This window comes from Coregonus lavaretus, assembly GCF_964263955.1.
Source record: "Coregonus lavaretus genome assembly, chromosome: 36".
Lineage (NCBI taxonomy): Eukaryota > Metazoa > Chordata > Actinopteri > Salmoniformes > Salmonidae > Coregonus > Coregonus lavaretus.
In genome coordinates this window covers 28,749,518-28,770,709 of record NC_140023.1, presented here as the reverse complement: position 1 = coordinate 28,770,709, position 21,192 = coordinate 28,749,518, and the positions used below count along the sequence as shown (strand labels likewise).

General features: G+C 43.1%; 1 protein-coding gene across 1 annotated transcript in view; it reads left to right on the top strand.

Moving 5' to 3' along the window:
• The window catches only part of wdr11 (WD repeat domain 11), a 183,999-nt gene that overhangs the window by 116,123 nt on the left and 46,684 nt on the right, over window positions 1-21,192 (top strand). The window contains exons 12-20 of the mRNA XM_084153095.1: window positions 637-743; window positions 4,046-4,121; window positions 4,855-4,963; window positions 6,874-6,998; window positions 7,595-7,745; window positions 17,743-17,849; window positions 17,928-18,042; window positions 20,485-20,656; window positions 21,072-21,180. Of these exons, the coding sequence (XP_084009221.1) occupies window positions 637-743; window positions 4,046-4,121; window positions 4,855-4,963; window positions 6,874-6,998; window positions 7,595-7,745; window positions 17,743-17,849; window positions 17,928-18,042; window positions 20,485-20,656; window positions 21,072-21,180 (1,071 nt within the window). The remainder of the gene's footprint in view (window positions 1-636; window positions 744-4,045; window positions 4,122-4,854; window positions 4,964-6,873; window positions 6,999-7,594; window positions 7,746-17,742; window positions 17,850-17,927; window positions 18,043-20,484; window positions 20,657-21,071; window positions 21,181-21,192) is intronic.

Here is a 21,192-nt window from a genome sequence, read left to right as displayed (position 1 = left end):
AAAATATGTATTCACTAACTGTAAGTCGCTCTGGATAAGAGCGTCTGCTAAATGACTAAAATGTAAAATGTAATGTAAATGGTATGGTGGAAATCAGGCCAGTTCAGCCCTGGAACGGCAATGCTAAGGGAGGGACGTCGGGCTATTTTGCATCTAATTAAATGTAGAAATGAATCATATGGCTATTTAGGATCTCATTACAGCATGGTGCTTAGCTGCTCCCTTGCTACTCCTCACCCCCCTCTAAGGGCTCTCTGCTGGATCGTTGTTGTCTCTTTGGTTCGATGGAAAGGTTTTAGCAGTGTTGCCAACAACTGTCTACAGTTGTAGGCACTTAAAAGTTGCCTCAAATGAGAAAGGTCTTCAAAATGTATTCTTTAAAATGTATTTGTTAGCTTAGGGAAAAGTCGGGAAAAGGTCAGAGTTGTTATTATTTGAAGCGGGCAAGCGCCCTGTATGCAATGGGGTGCTCTATTGCCTCCTAGCTTTAGTGCTCGCAAATGTAGCGTTTATGTTCTATTTTGCAGAGGTATAAAGGTTTGGTGAAATGCAGATGGTAAACTAACTCATCAGACAAAGGCGGATGAGGCGTGTTAATGTATATTTTTAATGGGGCTTTTAATGTGTGTTCTGCAGAGGCATAGAATGGGTCAGTCTCACCAGCTTCCTGTCCTTTGCCACTTCAACCCCCAACAACGCTGGACTGGTGAGGAATGAGCTGCAGCACGTCGACCTTCCCACTGGTGAGTTGCGCACATGGGCACGCACGCACGCACGCACATATGCACGCACAAACGCACACATGCACACACTCACTTGCACCCACACATCTAAACTCTCAAGGTCTACACACACACACACATGCACGCATGCCATAACGCACACAAACACACACACGCATACACACACTCCTCTTTGTGTTACTCAAATGGACTTCCCTTCCCATAGCGCTCTAGGGATACAATTTCATGTCTAAATACTCTCCGTTACACTGTGATAACACCGCTGGAGTGTGTCAGGGCTGGCAGTGAAATTACATCACACTGCCCCTATGTTTCTCTCCCCTGTTGAAACTTATCTTAGTGACTGGGAGCCCTGCAGGGAAATACTGTACATATCAAGTCAAGCTCAGAGAGTTGGTGAGGGGGAAGAAAAGGAGAGAGAGGAATAAGGAGAGGAAGAGGTTGTGAGAGGATATAGGGATGGACATAAGGAGGGAGGGACATGTATAATGCAAGAGATGGAGAGCTCAGGAGACAGGGAAAATGACTGAGAAGACACAATGAATTTTGGGGTGTCAGTTCTTGTTTCAGCACCAGCCAAGACATTTTGAAGTTTTTCTTTTCCACAGTTCAGTTGAAGGGCGAGCCACTCCCTTACGACACCCAGGCTGGAGTCATAAAACTGAACAGGCCAAAGCATTAGGTTTGGTGTTTGGCCCAGCCACATTAGAGTTCCCTGTCTGTTTCTTTGCTAATTTTGCAGCTCCAAACTTTTTACTACAAGTTCAAAGGACTTACAACAAGGCTTTTTATGCTGACAATAATTGTGTATGTTTGTCTGTCTGACTCAGGGTTTCCGTTAGGAAAATGTGGCGCCGGACAACGTGAACGGGAAGATTTTAATTTACCGGCCATTTGAGAAATTTACCGGACCCATATGCATTGGGTGCATAACCCATTAGAGCGTCCACCCACGGTGCTCAGAATGACAAAAATCAATATTTGATTCTTGTAATGCATCTTAACAGAAAATGTAACTCATGTAATGAAAAAGCCAGTAAAACGTCATTTTCAAACATTTGCCTTAACAGTGCACCTGGGAAAACCCCATTCTAAACAGTGCACCTTATAGCGGCACCATATGTGACAGAGTGTTAGCAACTTAGAAAGAGGGGGAGTCTAAAGATGCAACAACTAGGATGGGTTGCTAATATGACTAGGATTCTGCCTTTGGCTTCTGGACAATGAAAGAAAATTGAAATGAAAACCAATAGAACAGGAGAGAAATGGCATAGCGGTGGGTCCAATAGGGAAGTAAATGGAAATACATTTGCCAAAATTATATAATTACTCCTGTCAAAACAGAAATAAATAATAGGCCTATGCCTATTTCGGAATCCCGCAATTTGGGCAGCGCGCATGGCAATAGACCTATCTGATTATTGAGTTGCGGCTGTCAGTGAAAAGCATCTAAAATATGTGTGAAGATAAATGCGTCTTGAGTATAATTTTTAATGTTGAGACAAGAAGAAGGGGAGTGGTGTGTGGTGAAGATATAGTCACGTTTCTCTCCAGAATGGCTCAGCTGTCTCCCGCCAATTCTTGCGCATTCATTGTTTAATTGTGCGAGTTGTTTGCCCTTTTTTATTTATTTTTTATAAATTCCCCATTTACGTATGTCACCAGTAGTAAATGTAGTACAGTCAATCCCTGTAATTTGGTTACATTAATTTCTGTTAATGCATGTATTCATTAGTCATTTACCGTTCTCATTCTCAGAGTGGAAACGTTGTTTGCAGAGTTCACAACCTGCTACACTTGAGAGAATCAAGTTTGGGTTTATTTCATACCCATCATTTACGAGATTTGTCAATGTTTTCATTGTATTTTGTTTGGACTGCTCCATGTGAGTAATGAGCATGTCTGGTTTCTCTGTCCTGATAATGAGGCAGCGCTCACGCATAGAAGTACCTGGCCTGCTGCATGGAAATGTAGGAAAGTGTTTTTTTAAACATCCATTGCGAATGATAGTATATTAAAACTATAGTTCCTCACAGTAAGCTATTTGAAAAATATTTCCAACAATCTGTGTGTTTTTGTGTGTGTTGAAGCCCTTGAGACATGTCTGATACAGATCCAGTTATTACTGCAACTCTGAGTAAGTCTGGGTTGATGATTTGGGGAGAACAGTAATTTAGACACAGTGATCTGGTGCTGTGGGTGACACACACACACACACACACACACACACACACACACACACACACACACACACACACACAGGGAGTAAATAAATAAGAGATGATTGAGGGCGGCCAGTCTCAACGTCAACAGAGAAGAGGCGACTCCGGGATGCTGACCTTCTAGGCAGAATTGCAAGGAAAAAGCCATATCTCAGACTGGCCAATAAAAAGAAAAGATTAAGATGGGCAAAAGAACACAGACACTGGACTTTTTCTTTGCAACTCTGCCTAGGTCAGCATCCCGGAGTCGCCTCTTCACTGTTGACGTTGAGACTGGTGTTTTGTGTGTACTATTTAATGAAGCTGCCAGTTGAGGACCTGTGAGGCATCTGTTTCTCAAACTAGACACACTAATGTATTTGTCATCTTGCTCAGTTGTGCACTGGGGCCTCCCACTCCTCTTTCTATTCTGGTTAGAGCCAGTTTGCGCTGTTCTGTGAAGGGAGTAGTACACAGCGTTGTACGAGATCTTCAGTTTCTTGGCAGTTTCTTGGCAATTTCTCGCATGGAATAGCCTTCATTTCTCAGAACAAGAATAGACTGATGAGTTTCAGAAGAAAGTTATTTGTTTCTGGACATTTTCAGCCTGTAATCGAACCCACAATTGCTGATGCTCCAGATACTCAACTAGTCTCAAGAAGGCCAGTTTTATTGCTGCTTTAATCAGGACAACAGTCTTCAGCTGTGCTAACATAATTGCAAAAGGGTTTTCTAATGATCGATTAGCCTTTTAAAATGATAAACTTGTATTAGCAAACACAATGTGCCATTGGAACACAGGACTGATGGTTGCTGATAATGGGCCTCTGTACGCCTATGTAGATATTCCATAAAAAATCAGCCGTTTCCAGCTACAATAGCCATTTACAACATTAACAATGTCTGCACTGTATTTCTGATCAATTTGATGTTATTTTAATGGACAAAACATGTGCTTTTCTTTCGAAAACAAGGACATTTCTAAGTGACCCCAAACTTTTGAACACTAGTGTAAATGACCATACTTATGTGTTTCATTATGTTGAATGATATAATGCTCTCTTTTTCTCTCTCTCCTCTTTCCTTCCCTTCCTCTCCCAGGCAGGTGCTTTGCATTCCGAGGCGAGCAGGGGAACGACGAGCCTGCCATTGAGATGATGAAAGTGTCTCATCTGAAGTGAGTCCCCTTCACACAGCCCCCTCCCTACACTTAAGTTGCCACACTCACACGCACACGCACATGCATACACAAACACACACATGAACACAAACCCGCCACCGTCGTCGTCTCTCTCTCTCTCTCTTGTCTCCCCACCGGGTGTTTTTTTTTTAATTAAGCCTGTGCTGTCAATCAGGGGATATCCATTTCCTTTAGGAGTCCAGGGCATACTCTCTTATTCTGTTCCTGCTACTGAGCAGTTGTCAGCCTCAAGCACCTGCTTCTGATGGCTAAAGGCCCTCTAAAGAGCTCTCTGCATGAGAGGGGGAGGGAGGGAGGGAGGGAGGGAGGGATAGAGGGAGAGAGGGAGAGAGAGAATGGTGGTGAGGGATAAAGAGAGAGTTAGACAAAAGAGGGAGGGGGAGATATTTACCTTGGCAAGGACTGGGCTGTCTCATCAGGACAAAGCACCCTTAATGAAACTTCAGACAAAGTAGCAGCGCTTCTGCTCTTTGTCTCTGTTCCCTTAGAGCTAATTTTATTCTGACGCTATTTGTTCTCTCCCTAGAACAGCACGAACTCCAGTACAGCACAGGGCGCCCTTCATACAAGGAATGGATGTTTGAAATCTGTGTGTGCATGCGTGCGTACGCTCGTGTGTGTACGGATGTGTGTGTCTCTGAGAAAGTGGCCCATAGAGCCCATGGGGATGATTTTGTTGGTACAGACTGTGATGTGTCGCACCCTACAGGCAGTACCTGGTTGTGGTGTTCAGAGACAAGCCTCTGGAGCTGTGGGACGTCAGGACCGGCACCCTGCTACGAGAGATGGCCAAGAACTTCCCCACTGTCACTGCACTGGTACTGAACACACACACGCACACACACACAAAAACATCATAGTATACATGCATATACACCTAGGCATTGTAAACTGAGGAAATACTTTCCAAGAGTCTCTCTGAGTTGATAATTCTGTGTCTATACAGTGCATTCGGAAAGTATTCAGACCCCTTGACTTTTTCCAAATGTTGTTACGTTACAATCTACACACAATACCACATAATGACAAAGCGAAAACAGGTTTTTAGAATTGTTTTAAATAAAATAAAATAAAGCAAATACCTTATTTACATAAGTAGTCAGAACATTTGCTATGAGACTTTAAATTTAGCTCAGGTGCATCCTGTTTCCATTGATCATCCTTAAAATGTTTCTACAACTTGATTGGAGTCCACCTGTGGTAAATTCAATTGATTTGATTTGGAAAGGCACACACCTGTGTGTATATATATATAAGGTCCCACAGTTCTTAAATGGAAGAAGTTTGGAACCACCAAGACTCTTCCTAGAGCTGGCCGCCTGGCCAAACTGAACAATCGGGGGAGAAGGGCTGGTCAATGAGGTGACCAAGAAACCCGATGGTCACTGAAAGAGCTCCAGAGTTCCTCTGTGGAGATGGGAGAACTTTCCAGAAGGACAACCATCTCTGTAGCACTCCACCATTCAGGCCTATATGGTAGAGTGGCCAGATGGAAGCCACTCCTCAATAAAAGGCACTTCACAGCCAACTTGGAGTTTGCCAAAAGGCACCTAAAGGACTCTCAGGCCATGAGAAACAAGATTCTCTGTCTGATTAAACCAAAATTGAACTCTTTGGCCTGAATGCCAAGCGTCACGTCTGGAGGAAACCTGGCACCATCCCTACGGAGAAGCATGTTGATGGCAGCATCATGCTGTGGGGATGTTTTTCAGCGGCAGTGACTGGGAGACTAGTCAGGATCGAGGGAAAGATGAATGGAGCAAAGTACATAGAGATCCTTGATGAAAACCTGCTCCAGAGCACTCAGGACCTCAGACTGGGGCGAAGGTTCACCTTCCAACAGGACAACAACCCTAAGCACACAGCCAAGACAACGCAGGAGTGGCTTCGGGACAAGTCTCTAGAGAGACCTGAAAATAGCTGTGCAGCGACGCTCCCCATCCAACCTGACAGAGCTTGAGAGGATCTGCAGAGAAGAATGGGAGAAACTCCCCAAATACAGGTGTACCAAGCTTGTAGTATAATACCCAAGAAGACTTGAGGCTGTAATCGCTGCCAAAGGTGCTTCAACAAAGTACTAAGTAAAGGGTCTAAATACTTATGTAAATGTGATATTTTTTATAAATTAGCAAAAAAATCTAAAAACCTGTTTTTGCTTTGTCATTATGTGGTATTGTGTGTAGATTGATGAGGCTGTAACATAACAAAAAGTGGAAAAAGTCAAGGGGTCTGAATACTTTCCGAATGTACTGTACTCTCTCTCTCGCCTGTGTACACGTTGGTATATTTTCAATTTGTAAGATTAGTTGAGAAATTTCTCCTCTCTCAGCAAGGAATTAGCTTCATTAGTCCCAAGAAAAATGGATAAAAGGTGATTGATGTTGGCCAAACTTTACTGTGGGCTGTAAAATCGTATCCACAGTAATGTTAATAATGCATGCTATCCCCATCCCCATACTGCCTGCTCATTTCCACATTGATTGCACCCTCCGGGCAAAATGGGGCAGCGGTTAGGGCCGCAATCCTGAATGATGAAATAGGGTATGGGAAAGAGCTATTTTGTGAATTTGTGGTTGTGTGGGTGTGGATGAAAAAACAACAACATTTTTCCTATCTCAATGTTTATGTCCACCAATAATGGTGTACCTCAAGATGTCAGGCAGCTGAAGAAATCTCTATGAACATTGTGTGTGTGTGCGCCATGCACTTTTTGCGGGTGTGTGTGCAGGAGTGGTCCCCCTCCCACAACCTGAAGAGTCTGAAGAAGAAGCAGATGTTAGCACGGGAGGCCATGGCCAGACAGACCACTCTGTCTGACACCGAGCAGAGCAGCGTGGAGTACAACGTTATCAGGTCAGAGAGCAGGGGGCATGAAGGGGGGGGGGTGGGTCGCACCTCAGCACTAAGGCCTGGAGTTTTGCCACATGGTCAGAAAAAAACTCCTGGCCCTACTCAACATTACTCATAAATTCATTGTAAATGCCCAATGTGTCTTTCTTAATATTGTGTGTGTGTGTTTCCTGAGGCCATCTCGTAGTGAGATGTGGTGTCAGTATGTATCTAGCCCAGGGGTAGGAAACTAGATTCAGCCGCGGGTCGATTTTTGTCAGAGCGGAGGGGTCGGAACGTTATTATAATAATGTGTAAGATGCAAATTGACCACAACTAAGCCCAAAAAGAGATTGTATTTGAAATTATTTCATACCTTGATTACATTGAGACACAATCACGTCTCTTTTTTTATTTGTGGGAATACTTGTTAACAGATTTCCTGAATTAAACACATTTTTAGCTGAATTCCTGGTGATGTTAGTCTTTTTTTGACCAAAAGCTAAAATCTGAAAGGGGCAAAATAAACCACGGTCCGGTTTATTTGCTGACCCCTGATCTAGCCCTCGCTTTATCAGTGGTCCTCACTTTAATAGTAAAACGTGTTTGTGTGTCTCTAGTCTTCTGCAGGATGCAGAGAGTAAATCGGAGGGAGGAGGCCAGGCCATTTCAGCGAGGGAACACTTTGTGTTCACAGACACAGACGGACAGGTGTACCACATCACTGTCGAGGGGAATACCGTCAAAGACGGTGCCCGCATCCCCCCAGACGTGAGTCTTAACTCTACCTCCTTCTCTACCTCCTCTCCTAGCTTCTCCTTCATGGACGCTGTTGTAATTTTACTGCAATTGTAACATGCTAAGTCTATACTCTACTCTCCAGACATATTGTCTACTCTAACTATTTCTCTACATCCTCTCCCTGCTCCTCTCTTCTCACTCTCCTCCTCTCCCTGCCCCTTTCTATAAGACCCACTCATCTTTACTCTCCATACATATTCTCTTCCTCATTCCTCACCTCTCTCTCTTCCCCCACTGATATCCACTCTCCGTACATACTTTACCTCCCTCACCTCTTCCTTGTCTCTTTCAGTCCATTTACTTGATTTCTTCCTCTCAAATTGAATATCACTGCTTAGCAAATCTTCAACGGCCCTCTATTTTTTTTCAGTGAGCAGGCTATTTAAAGCTCTGCACGTTTCATTAAGGGATGTCATCAGAGCTGTGGATGGTTTTGCTTTGTGCTGTTGTTCTAAATGTTTTTAGATTTTTTTTTATTCAGTGCACTTGGATTCATTACTCTTTTTCTTTTTGCCCTTGCGAATGATATAATGTGACCTCTTAGAAAGGCTTTTGCACAGTCCCAGAGCGTAAGTGGGGAGACCTCAGGGCTTATGTTAAGATCAAGATAGAACTGCAGCTCTTTTCTAACAAAGTCCACAAATTTAGTTTAATTAAGTTTAGTCTCCACGTTCGTGAGATAGATTTCTGTCCTAAATCCCACATCGCCTTCAATGGTGAATGGTCCGACAAAGTTATTGGAAGTGTCTCACAATCCATTATCCTATAGGCTTCAGACTTAGTGGTAAAGAAGTAGTCAATGTGTGAATAGAATAAGTGGCGGTTTGAATAAAATGTGAAGTCTCTCCCACTTGGATAAAGGTATATCCATACATCAACCAATCCCACTTCTAGACAGTGGCTAATCAGTGACTTGCTCATCCTAGAGGGTGGAGTTGATGGTAAAGGTGATCTATCTACAGTCGGAGACATAACACAATGAAAGTCTCCCCCCCCCATTAGGAGTAAGTCAGAGCTATTCTCCAACAGAAGGTTTAATCTTTTTGATAAACCCTGGATCATCCTTGTTGGGAGCATACACATTTTGCAATGATACATTCACCCATCAATAGTTCCATTTACTAATATGAACCTACCCTCTGTATCTCTATGAGAGGAGCTGGCAGTTAAATTGACTGACCTGTGCGCTAGAATTGCTTCCCCCCTTTTCCATTCTGATATATGAGATAAATATAATATTTTATTAACCCATGTCCTATTCAGTTTCTCATGCTCGTTATCCGATAAATGTGTTTCTTGCAGAAATGCAATCTTACATCCAAGTTGTTTCAACTGATAGAGTACTTTATTTTTCTTAATCAGGCTATGAATGCCTTTCAAGTTATAGCTTATTACCTTAAGTGGTCTCAAGTTGCTCCTTCTCATAAAATTCTCGAGTGCCTCACACCTGACATTGAGTCGTCTGTCCCTCCGTACCAGGTATTAGAGGAGGCGGTCAGTGCGAACGCATCCATCCTCCACTGTGCTAACACGATTCTCTGCATCAGTCACCCTTTCACTGAGTCCCTTAATAGATTGTTCCAGCTCAGCAATGGAGCTTGTCATCTTACTCATGCTTTCGTTGGTCTCCTGTCGGAATTTTCAGAATTCAATTAGAATTGTACTCACTTCGCTTGCCTGTGACACCTGTGGGCTAGCATCGCCATCGTCGGCCTCGTGGCGAGGGACTGTGGCTCCTCATGTCGTTTTGTTTTCCCTTCGAGCCTGACTAAGCCAAATTGCAGGTGTTTCTTCCATGCCTACTCATGCTGAATCTATTCCAGGTGTTTAACACAAACTTGGGGCAATAAAAAAGATGGCTGAAGGTAGATTTAGTTTAGGATGGATGGTGCCTAGCAAGCAGCCATTAGGTGTCCTGAGCCTTCGTTGGGTTGGTAGTGTTTAGTGAATAGAGCCTCAGGACCAGCTGGCTGAGGGGACTCTTGTTTTCTATGGTCACCTCTTGACATTTGAGGGCTTTTTTAATGGTAGGAGTGGGGGGGTCCCTTGTTTTTAAATGATTATACTTTTTTGGGGATATTAATCAGAAGAGGGAATTGGCCTAATTCTGCGCTGCATGTGGTGTTTGGAGTTTTTGCTCTTACAGAAATCTGCATGCAGAGTTTCAATTGGATGTTTGTCCCATTTGGCAAATTCTTGTTTTGTAAGCGGACCCCACACTTCGCTGCCATATATTATATAGTGCAATTGGTTCTATATTTTATTATAATATTTTCAGCCAGATCCTAGTTGGTATGTCTAATTTGATAGATATTTTAATGGCATAGAAAGCCCTCCTTGTTTTGTCTTTCAGTTCATTCACGACCAGGTTGAAGTTGTCTGTGGAGCAGATTTCCTCTGTCCCAAATATGTACAGTGCCTTCAGAAAGTATTCATACCCCTTGACTTCTTCCACATTTTGTTGTTACAGCCTGAATTAAAAATGGATTAAATAGATTTATAGACCCCTTAAAGACAGTGAAAACATATTTTTAGAAATTTTAGCAAATATATTGAAAATGAAATACCCCTGAGTCAATACATGTTAGAATCACCTTTGGCAGCAATTTACAGCTGCAAGTCTTTCTGGGTAGGTCTCTAAGAGCTTTGCACACCTGGATTGTACAATATTTCTTCAAGCCCTGCCAAGTTGGTTGTTGATCATGGCTAGACAGCCATTTTCAAGTCTTGCCATAGATTTTCAAGCCGATTTAAGTCAAAACTATAACTAGGGCACTCAGGAACATTCAATGTCATCTTGGTAACCAACTCCAGTGTATATTTGGTGTTTTCGGTTATTGTCCTGCTGAAAGGTGAATTTGTTTCCCAGTGTCTGTTGGAAAGTAGACTGAACCAGGTTTTCCTCTAGGATTTTGCCTGTGCTTAGCTCTATTCTGTTTCTTTTTATACAAAAAACCTTAGTCCTTGCCGATGACAAGCATACCCTTAACATGATGCAGCCACCACCATGCTTGAAAATATGAAGAGTGCTACTCAGTGATGTGTTGTTGGATTTGCCCCAAACATAACGCTGTATTCAGGACATAATTTCTTTTTTTAGTGCAGTTTTACTTTAGTGCCTTATTGCAAACAGGATGCATGTTTTGGAATATTTTTATTCTGTACAGGCTTCCTTCTTTTCCCTCTGTCATTTAGGTTAGTATTGTGGAGTAACTACAAAGTTTTTGATCTGTCCTCAGTTTTCTCATATTACAGCCATTAAACTATGTAACTGTTTTAAAGTCACAATTGGCCTCATGGTGAAATCCCTGGGCAGTTTCCTTCCTCTCCGGCAACTGAGTTAGGAAGGAAACCTGTATCTTTGTAGTGACTGGGTGTATTGACACAATATCCAAAGTGTAATTAACCCCCTAGAGTCGATTGACACACCGGTGTGTCAATCTAAGTAACATAATAAAAAAAGATCAAAATCCGCCGGTTTAAGCAAGAGATCAGTTTTGCATTAGATGCGTCTCAGTCCACCTCATCCGCCGATGTCGGACTCCCGCATCTGCTGTGAAAGGTGGCAGAGCTAGAGCAGTGTTTGTCAGACCATAAAATGCCGAAAATCAGTCTTCTCACAAAAACGTCTCTAGCATCCAAACGGTTGGACCACTCTGTGGCCACTCTATGGAAAGGGGAGACTCATGAACACGATGATGTTCTCGGTTTTGCTCACAAGTGACATGGGACTCGTCTGAAGGTAACCGGTATCAGTAAAACATTTTTTAAATATGTGTCAAAAAGAAATAAATACAGTCAAAAGTTTGGACACACCTACTAATTCCAGGATGTTTCTTTCTTTTTACTATTTTCTACATTGTAGAATAATATTGAAGACATCAAACTATGAAATAAAACCTATGGAATCATGTAGTAACCAGAAAACTGTTAAACAAATTGTAATATATTTTATATTTGAGATTCTTCAAAGTATCCACCCTTTGCCTTGATGACAGCTTTGCACACTCTTGGCATTCTCTCAGCCAGCTTCATGAGGTAGTCACCTGGAATGCATTTATATAAGCAAAGAGCTTGGAGGAGGAGGTGTGATGGTGTGGGGGTGCTTTGCTGGTGACACTGTCTGTGATTTATTTAGAATTCAAGGCACACTTAACCAGCATGACTACCACAGCATTCTGCAGCAATACGCCACCCCATCTGGTTTGCGCTTAGTGGGACTATCATTTGTTTTTCAACAGGACAATGACCCAAAACACACCTCCAAGCTGTGTAAGGGCTATTTGACCAAGGAGAGTGATTGAGTGCTGCATCAGATGACCTGGCCTCCACAATCACCCAACCTCAACCCAATTGATAATAATATAATAATAATAATAATAATAATAATAATAATAATAATAATAATATGCCATTTAGCAGACGCTTTTATCCAAAGCGACTTACAGTCATGCGTGCATACATTTTTGTGTATGGGTGGTCCCGGGGATCGAACCCACTACCCTGGCGTTACAAGCGCCGTGCTCTACCAGCTGAGCTACAGCTGAGCTACAGAGCTACAGAGGACCAATTGAGATGGTTTGGGATGAGTTGGACCGCAGAGTGAAGGAAAGGCAGCCAACAAGAGCTCAGCATATGTGGGAACTCCTTCAAGACTGTTGGAAAAGACCTTTAAGAATTAATAACTTCGCCATGCTCAAAAGGGATATTCAATGTCTGCTTTTTTTATTTTTACTCATTTACCAATAGGTGCTCTTCTTTGCGAGACATTGGAAAACCTCCCTGGTCTTTGTGGTTGAATCTGCATTTGAAATTCACTGCTCGACTGAGGGTCATTCAAAAATAATGTTAAAAACCTATTATTGCAACTTATTATGTGACTTATGCACATTTTTACTCCTGAACGTATTTAGGCATGCCATAACAAAGGGGTTAAATACTTATTGACTCAAGACGTTTCAGCTTTTCATTTTTTATTAATTTGTAAAAATCTCTAAAAAACAATTAGATTTATGTTTTACATTTTAGTCATCGGAGTTACAGTTCATATAAGGAAATCAGTCAATTCAAATAAATTCATTTGGCCCTAATCTATGGATTTCACTTGACTGGGAATACAGATATGCATCTGTTGGTCACAGATACCTTAAAAAAAAGGTTGGGGCGTGGATCAGTTGCTGTGCTACACTACATGACGAAAAGTATGTTGAACATCTCATTCCAAAATCATGGGCATTAATATGGCGTTGGTCCCCCCTTTGCTGCTAAAACAGCCTCCACTCTTCTGGGAAGGCTTTCTACTAGATGTTGGAACATTGCTGTGGGGACTTGCTTCCATTCAGGCACAAGCATTAGTGAGGTCTGGCACTGATGCAATTAGGCAGTCGGCATTCCAATTCATCACAAAAGTGTTAGATGGGGTTAGGGTCACCTCGATAAACAATTTCTGTATGGACCTCTCTTTTTGCACGGGGCATTGTCATGCTGAAACAGGAAAGGACTTTCCCCAAACTGTTGCCACAAAGTTGGAAGCATAGAACGGTCTAGAATGTAACTGGTATAATGTAGCATTAAGATTTCCCTTCTGGAACTAAGGGGCCTAGCCCGAACCATGAAAAACAGCCCCAGACCATGAATTTTCCTCCACCAAACTTAACAGTTGTCAGTATGCATTCGGGCAGGTAGCGTTCTCCTGGCATCCGCCAAACCCAGATTCGTCCCGTCGGACTGCCAGATGGTGAAGCGTGATTCCACTCCAGGGAACGTGTTTCCACTGCTCCAGTCCAATGGCAGCGACCTTTAAACCACTCCAGCCGACACTTGGCATTGAGTATGGTGATCTTAGGCTTGTGTGCGGCTGCTCGGCCATGGAAACCCATTTCATGAAGCTCCCGACGAACAGTTCTTGTGCTGACGTTGCTTCCAGAGGCAGTTTGGAACTCGGTAGTAAGTGTTGCAACCGAGGACAGACAATTTTAACCCGCTTCAGCACTCGGCGGTCCCGTTCTGTGAGCTTGTGTGGCGTACCACTTCACGGCTGAGCTGTTGTTGCTCCTATACGTTTCCACTTCAAAATAACAACACTTACAGTTGACCGGGGTAGATGTAGCAGGGCTGAAATTTGACCAACTGACTTGATGGAAAGGTGGCATCCTATGACGGTGCCACGTTGAAAGTCACCAAGCTCTTCAGTACGGTCCATTCTACTGTCAGTGTTTGTCTATGGAGATTGCATGGCTGTGTGCTCGATTTTATAGACCTGTCAGCAACGGGTGTGGTTGAAATAGCCAAATCCACTCATTTGAAGGGGTGTCCACATACTTTTGTGTAAACTGTATAGTGTAAGTTGCCGGTATTGGTGGGAACTGGAACACACTGTCGTACACGTCAATTCAGAGCATCCCGAACATGCTCAATGGTGACATGTCTGGTGAGTATGCAGGCCATGGAAGAACTGGGACATTTTCAGCTTCCAGGAATTGCGACATGGGGCCGTGCATTATGCTGATACATGAGGTGAAGGCGGCAGATGAATGGCATGACAATGGGCCTCAGGATCTCGTCACGGTATCTCTATGCATTCAAATTGCCATCGATAAAATGCAATTGTGTTCGTTGTCCGTAGATTAAGCCTGCCCATACCATAACCCCACCGCCACCGTGGGGCACTCTGTTCACAACGTTGACATCAGCAAACCGCTCGCCCACACAACGCCATACACGCTGTCTGGTACAGTTGAAACTGGGATTCATCCGTGAAGAGCACACTTCTCCAGCGTGCTAGTGGCCATCGATGGTGAGCATTTGCCCACGGAAGTCAGTCTGCAGTCAGGTCAAGACCCTGGTGAGGACAACGAGCATGCAGATGAGCTTCCATCAGGGGAAGCCTGAGTGCCTGTCTGCTTTAAACCAAGTGATTTGCAAAAACAGTCAAGCTAGGTGTTGCATGCAGGACTAAGGGTGTTGATTAAAACTTGTTCACCCTTATCAACACTTTGCCGTATCTTATTATTTTCAACATTACATATCACATTTACGTTTTAGTATATATTTTTTGCAGATTCTCTTATCCATAGCAACTTAGCCTACTTTCAGTTCATTCGCTTTAAAAACAGCAAGTTGAGTTTGCAATGTTTTCTAAATAGTTTAGTCTTCATACATAATTAGAGCGCTCAATCAACTTATATAACTTGTATAACTTTAAAGAAGTAGATATTTTATATGTTCATGCTCTGCTAAGCAGAGGCTGGGATCCGTTCATATAGTGTAAAGACAAAAGGTTTCTGCTTGTTCACCTCCTGCATGCTTTCATCTTTGAATGGCAGGTTGATGAGAAAGTGTATCCAGGGATTTACATTTTTATCTTTCAGACTACTCTGACACATTCTCTATTCAGAGATTTGAAATGTATTTAGAGATTAAGAATTTGCATATCCCCATACTTCTTATACCCTTATCACTGAAAAAGGAACTTCATAATTTAGTCAAAGAACTTTGATGAAAACTACTTTTATCGTACCACGTCATAAATATGCTATTAGTCATCCGTGAAGTGGATGTTGGCTGACATTTTCTCTCTCTCTCTCACTCACTCACACTCAAATTCCCAGTTTATGCTTCAAAACCAACTTCATAAGAGGTTTTAAAAATAGGTTCTATTTGACTCAAAGTTCCATTACATACAGTAAGGCATTGTTAGCAGAATACATGGATGCAGTTCAATGCATGATTAATATACAGTACCAGTCAAAAGTTTGGACACACCTACTCATCCAAGGAGAGTGATGGAGTGCTGCATCAGATGACTTGGCCTCCACAATCACCCAACCTCAACCCAATTGAGATGGTTTGGGATGAGTTGGACCGCAGAGTGAAGGAAAAGCAGCCAACAAGAGCTCAGCATATGTGGGAACTCCTTCAAGACTTTTGGAAAAGCCTTCCTCATGAAGCTGGTTGAGAGAATGCCGAGAGTGTGCAAAGCTGTCATCAAGGCAAAGGGTGGCTATATATTTTAATTTGTTTAACACTTTTTTGGTTACTACATGATTCCATATGTGTTATTTCATAGTTTTGATGTCTTCACTCTTATTCTACAATGTAAAAAAATAAAGAAAAACCCTTGAATCAGTAGGTGTCCAAACGTTGGGCTGGTACTGTAATTCCCCAATACATTTCTTGGTAGTCCCAAAAATACTGCTATCAGGTTGTAAATCACAGATGGCCTGTTACATTGTTTGCTACCTCCACCCATTCAGGATGCACTGTTTCAGTTGAAATGACTCACTATTTTTAACAAAAATGGACGTCTGTAACCAAGGCTGGGAATGTCAATACAATCAAACTAGCAAGAGCAATGATCACAAGTCAGTCATAACGTGGCTAATAGGCTAGCGCACATTTCAAACACAAGGCCCACGGGCCGAATAGGACACATAAGCGAGTATAAATGAGTCAACAGTTGATGAAATTACATCCTGATGTGCTAGCATAGGTGGATTCAACTTCAATTTTGCTGCTTTTGTGTGTCACGTTTACAGCGCGCAGCAGAGGGAAAGTGTACAGACATATGCCACAGTCCTAGCTAGGCTAGCTGGCTGTCTGGCTTCGGTTTTTAAAGCTTGACAATGAATAGCCAAAAAACTAAACCTGCAACACATGCAAAGGAGAGACATAGGCCTATTACAGCAACTAGCAACTAGCAAGCTAGTTAGCTAGCACACGGTATCGCCCCGGCCTCCCGCCTGCTGTGCTAACGGGAGGCGGGATTGACCAGTAGACAGTGTCCTTCACCCCTGTCTGTCGGGCACTGTTTTCCTGTAGTTCTGTTAACGACGGTGAGGGCAGGTGTTCGGCAGGCAGGCGCAAAGGACACTGTACCGGTGTCAGATAATAATTTCATTTCCTTTTTGACCCACATTCAAAAGTGTTACAAGCATGAAGATGTCGTGCTCGAGGGGGGGGGGGACGTTCATGCAGGAACCAATGGGGTGCTCGAGGGGCGGCGTTCATACAGGAACCTCATGAAGATGCAGGAATGCCCACATGCAGGAACGCCCCGAATTGCGGGCTGCAGTTGCACACTGTTGATTCAGTTGTCAAAACGTAGGTTGGGACAAGAATGCATTGGCAGGCAAGCTGCAGAAGGACGAGCAATTTTCACGGCCAACTATCTGAAAAGGTTTGAGAGGGTTAATCTAATGTTCCCTTGTTAGATTTTAGCTCATCTCGCTCTGGCTAGCATTAGTTGTTGATCTTGTTGATGTGCATAGGCAACTGAGGGAGAGAGCCTACTTTTTAATGGTTGTTTGATCAATAGGACTGCGAAGTTCCCAAATGTAAGAGGACTCCCGGGGTATTTACATATTTGCAGAATCCATTCATGTGAATTTTGTGTCTTTTGGCGAAAGCATTCTAATTATCTAAAGTTGCGCTGTTGCTACTGCCTGTGAACACACAGTCCAGTTCAAAGTGAATGATGGCAGGCCCGTGTGGCAAATGGCTTATTTGTATATAGGCCTATTGTAGCTCTGATTTGGCTATGGCGCATCGGTCTGAGTAGACTCTGGTCCTGGACAAGACAGATGGTTTTATTTACTGCAGTGTCTATCAATTTTCCAAATGCATGGCCACTTTCCCACTATATTGCTATAGAATTTTCCCAAATGCCCTACTGTACGTCATTCCCAAACATTCTATGAATTTATGAAAACGTGAACCATATCTAAGATGTTGCGTGTCACAAAATGTATAAAAAGGTGTCATTCTTCCTGGGGGTGTATATGAAAATATACAGATTTCATGTTGCTAAACTGCTGTCAGATCCATTTTAAGTTGACTACCAGAGGATTATTATGGAGTGATTTCAAGGGATTTCTAAGTGAGTGATTTGGTTGAAGTTGTTTGCACTGTCTGCTCTGCTCTCCTCACCTCATAGCACCATCACCCTCTCTTCCTGTGTGTGTTGCAGGGCAGTATGGGTAGCATTGCTTGCATCGCCTGGAAGGGAGACACTCTGGTTCTCGGTGATGTGGACGGGAACCTCAACTTCTGGGACCTCAAGGCCCGTCTCTCCAGGTAACAAGTCACGTACGTGTGTGCATTCGTCCGTGTATGTGTGCTTGAGTGTGTGTAGTACCTCTATGATTGTTCCAGGGGAATCCCTACTCACCGTGGTTGGGTGAAGAAGATCCGTTTTGCCCCTGGGAAAGGGAACCAGAAGCTACTGGTCATGTACACAGATGGGGCAGAAGTCTGGGACACCAAAGAGGTGAGAGTTCTTTCTCTCTATTTGTCCTTCCTCTCTTAATAGCAACTAAAGACATTCCGTGTAAATTTTATCAAGGTCCAAAACATCAAAAATAAGCTATGTGGCCAAATTCACACAGATTGTCCCACTAGGTAAAAGTTAGACTTTGTGTTCATTCGAAGTAAGGTGCCACACTAAATGATAGACTGAAGATCTGCACGTTGATTGACCTTTCTCCTTCATCCAAGGTCCTCCCCAGAAAGATTTCCCTTAGGCATCGTATACATTTTTGTCATTTAGCATGCACTCTTATCCAGAGCGACTTTTACAGTCAGTGCGTTCAACTAAGGTAAGAAACCACATATCATAGTCATTGCAAGTAAAACACTTTCCTCAATAAAGCAGCTATCAGCAAAATCAGTGCTAGTAAAAGAAGAAAAGTGTTAGTGTTAGTAACAGAAAGCCACGTACAACTGGAAGGTGTTAGTATTTTATTATATATATATATTTTAGGGGTGGTTTCTAGGGTGTTCAACCAAGTTGCTCTTTGAAGAGATACATCCAGTTCATAGTGACCTTTTAGTCCGTTTGCTTGTATGGATCATTTCAGACAATTTAATTTTGGTGTAAAGGATCATTTCAGACTATCAGAGAATAGCACTCAGAAGGAGCCTTAAAGCTTTTCCACTGACACTTATACACACAAGGTTACAGCAGGATGGAGGCCCTTCACTGCTCTGTGCTGTGTCTACCTACAGCCTCCCTCCCCAGTCCCTACTCTAGCTGCTGTTCAAGATGTGTTTACCCCAGCAGTTCATAATGTGCCTAAAGATGAATTTAGGAGAAAATGAATCAAGACAGATTATCCAACGCAGTTGGTATGGATGCAATGAATTGTGAGTGCCCAGTGGTGCGGTGCTGCACGTAAGGAGAGATGGATCTCCTATGGGGGATTGCATGTGCACCAGCTGAGAGAGAAGCTGGAGAAGCTTTCACGCCCAGCAGCAGAGGCAGGCAAAGATGACGCGAGCGGGAGAGAGAGAAAGGATGGAGAAGAGGGAGAAATATAGGAGAGATCTCAGAAACACACCAGTGCTCTCTTGACAGCTGGGTCTCAGAGACTCCTACTCACACGAACGCTCACACACACAAAAGGAGACGCCAGAAAACTTTAAGATTAGTTCTGTGGGGGCTTGCCTTTTTCATTCTGCTACTGTTGACTTAAAGTCGATTTAGAGATCTGTCTGGACAATTTTTAGTTTCATTTTGACAGTTTGACAAGTTGGTTTGAGAACTACACTACCGGTCAAAAGTTTTACAACACCTACTCATTCAAGGGTTTTTCTTTCTTTTTACTATTTAATACATTGTAGAACAATAGTGAAGACATCAAAACTATGAAATAACACATATGGAATCATGCAAGACCATGGTGCTTGCCTATGGAGCTGTGAGGGGAACGGCACCTCCGTACCTTCAGGCTCTGATCAGTCCCTACACCCAAACGAGGGCATTGCGTTCATCCACCTCTGGCCTGCTGGCTCCCCTTCCCCCGCTCAGCCCAGTCAAAACTGTTCGCTGCTCTGGCACCCCAATGGTGGAACAAGCTCCCTCACGACGCAAGGACAGCGGAGTCACTCACAGCGGAGTCACTCACCACCTTCCGGAGACATTTGAAACCCCACCTCTTTAAGGAATACCTGGGATAGGATAAAGTAATCCCCCCCCCCAAAAAATTTTTTAAAAAAAATAAAAATAAAAATAATTGTAAAGTGATTATCCCACTGGCTATAGGGTGAATGCACCAATTTGTAAGTCGCTCTGGATAAGAGCGTCTGCTAAATGACGTAAATGTAAAAAATGTAATGTAGTAACCAACAAAGAGTTAAACAATGCCAAGAGTGTGCAAAGCTGTCATCAAGGCAAAGGGTGGCTATTTGAAGAATCTCAAATATAACATATATTTTGATTTGTTTAACACTTTCTTTGGTTGCTATATGATTCCATATGTGTTATTACATAGTTTTGATGTCTTCACTATTATTCTACAATGTAGAAAATAGTACAAATAAAGAAAGACCCTTGAATGAGTAGGTGTTCTAAAACTTTTGACCGGTAGTGTATGTAAACTTTTGATTTCCTATCACCTGTCAATCTAATAATTTTACATTTTAGTAATTTAGCAGATGCTCTTATGCAGAGCGACTTACAGTTAGTGAGTACATACATTTTCATACTGGCCCCCCGTGGGAAACGAACCCACAACCCTGGCGTTGCAAGCGCCATGCTCTACCAACTGAGCTACAGGGGACTAATCCTAAATATGATTCAATTAACATCCAACCTCAAATCAATTGGAGCACATCATTTCTAAACCAATCATATAACCATGCCCCTCGCCCTGACCAATCAGAGCTTCTGTTGTGTAACCATGCTCCTCCTCCTGACCTCTGATCCCTGCAGGTGAGCATGGTGAGCAGCCTGCGGATTGGTCGGAACGTGAACTACCGTATCCTGGACATTGACTGGTGCACCTCGGACAAGGTGGTGTTAGCCTCTGACGACGGCTGCATCCGTGTGCTGGAGATGGCCATGAAGTCTGCCAGCTACAGGATGGATGAACAGGACCTGACTGGTGAGAGAGGGAAGGGAAGAGAAAGGGCATATAGGCTTAGGAGAAGTAGAGCTGCGCCCGGATTCTCCACTCTTCTCCCGAAGTCCAGTCATGGATTTATAATCATTACATTGGTGAAATAATCGGCTAAATTGAGTTTTCAGCATTGTTAAATCCATAGTGTGCAAGTGCACACTTTGGGAGAAGGGTGGAGAATCAGGACACGGTCTAGCACTGTCTCTGAGTACATTGGAGGAAGGAAATATTTACCGTATTTGATTGTGCATTGTCAAATTCTATTTCAAACTACTGATATAAATAATTGAGTGATGAACACTGAACATGTACAGTATTAGGGGTGTGTTATTAGCTGAAACTAGCAATTGCATCAACACCAACCATTTCCTAATGCTCTTTTGACCTCTAACCCCCTCAGATCCTGTGTGGTGTCCGTACCTGCTGCTCCCCCGTGCTGCCCTCACCCTGAAGGCCTTCCTCCTGCTGCAGCCCTGGTCTGGCACCTTCACCATGGACATCACACAAGTGTACGTATCAGC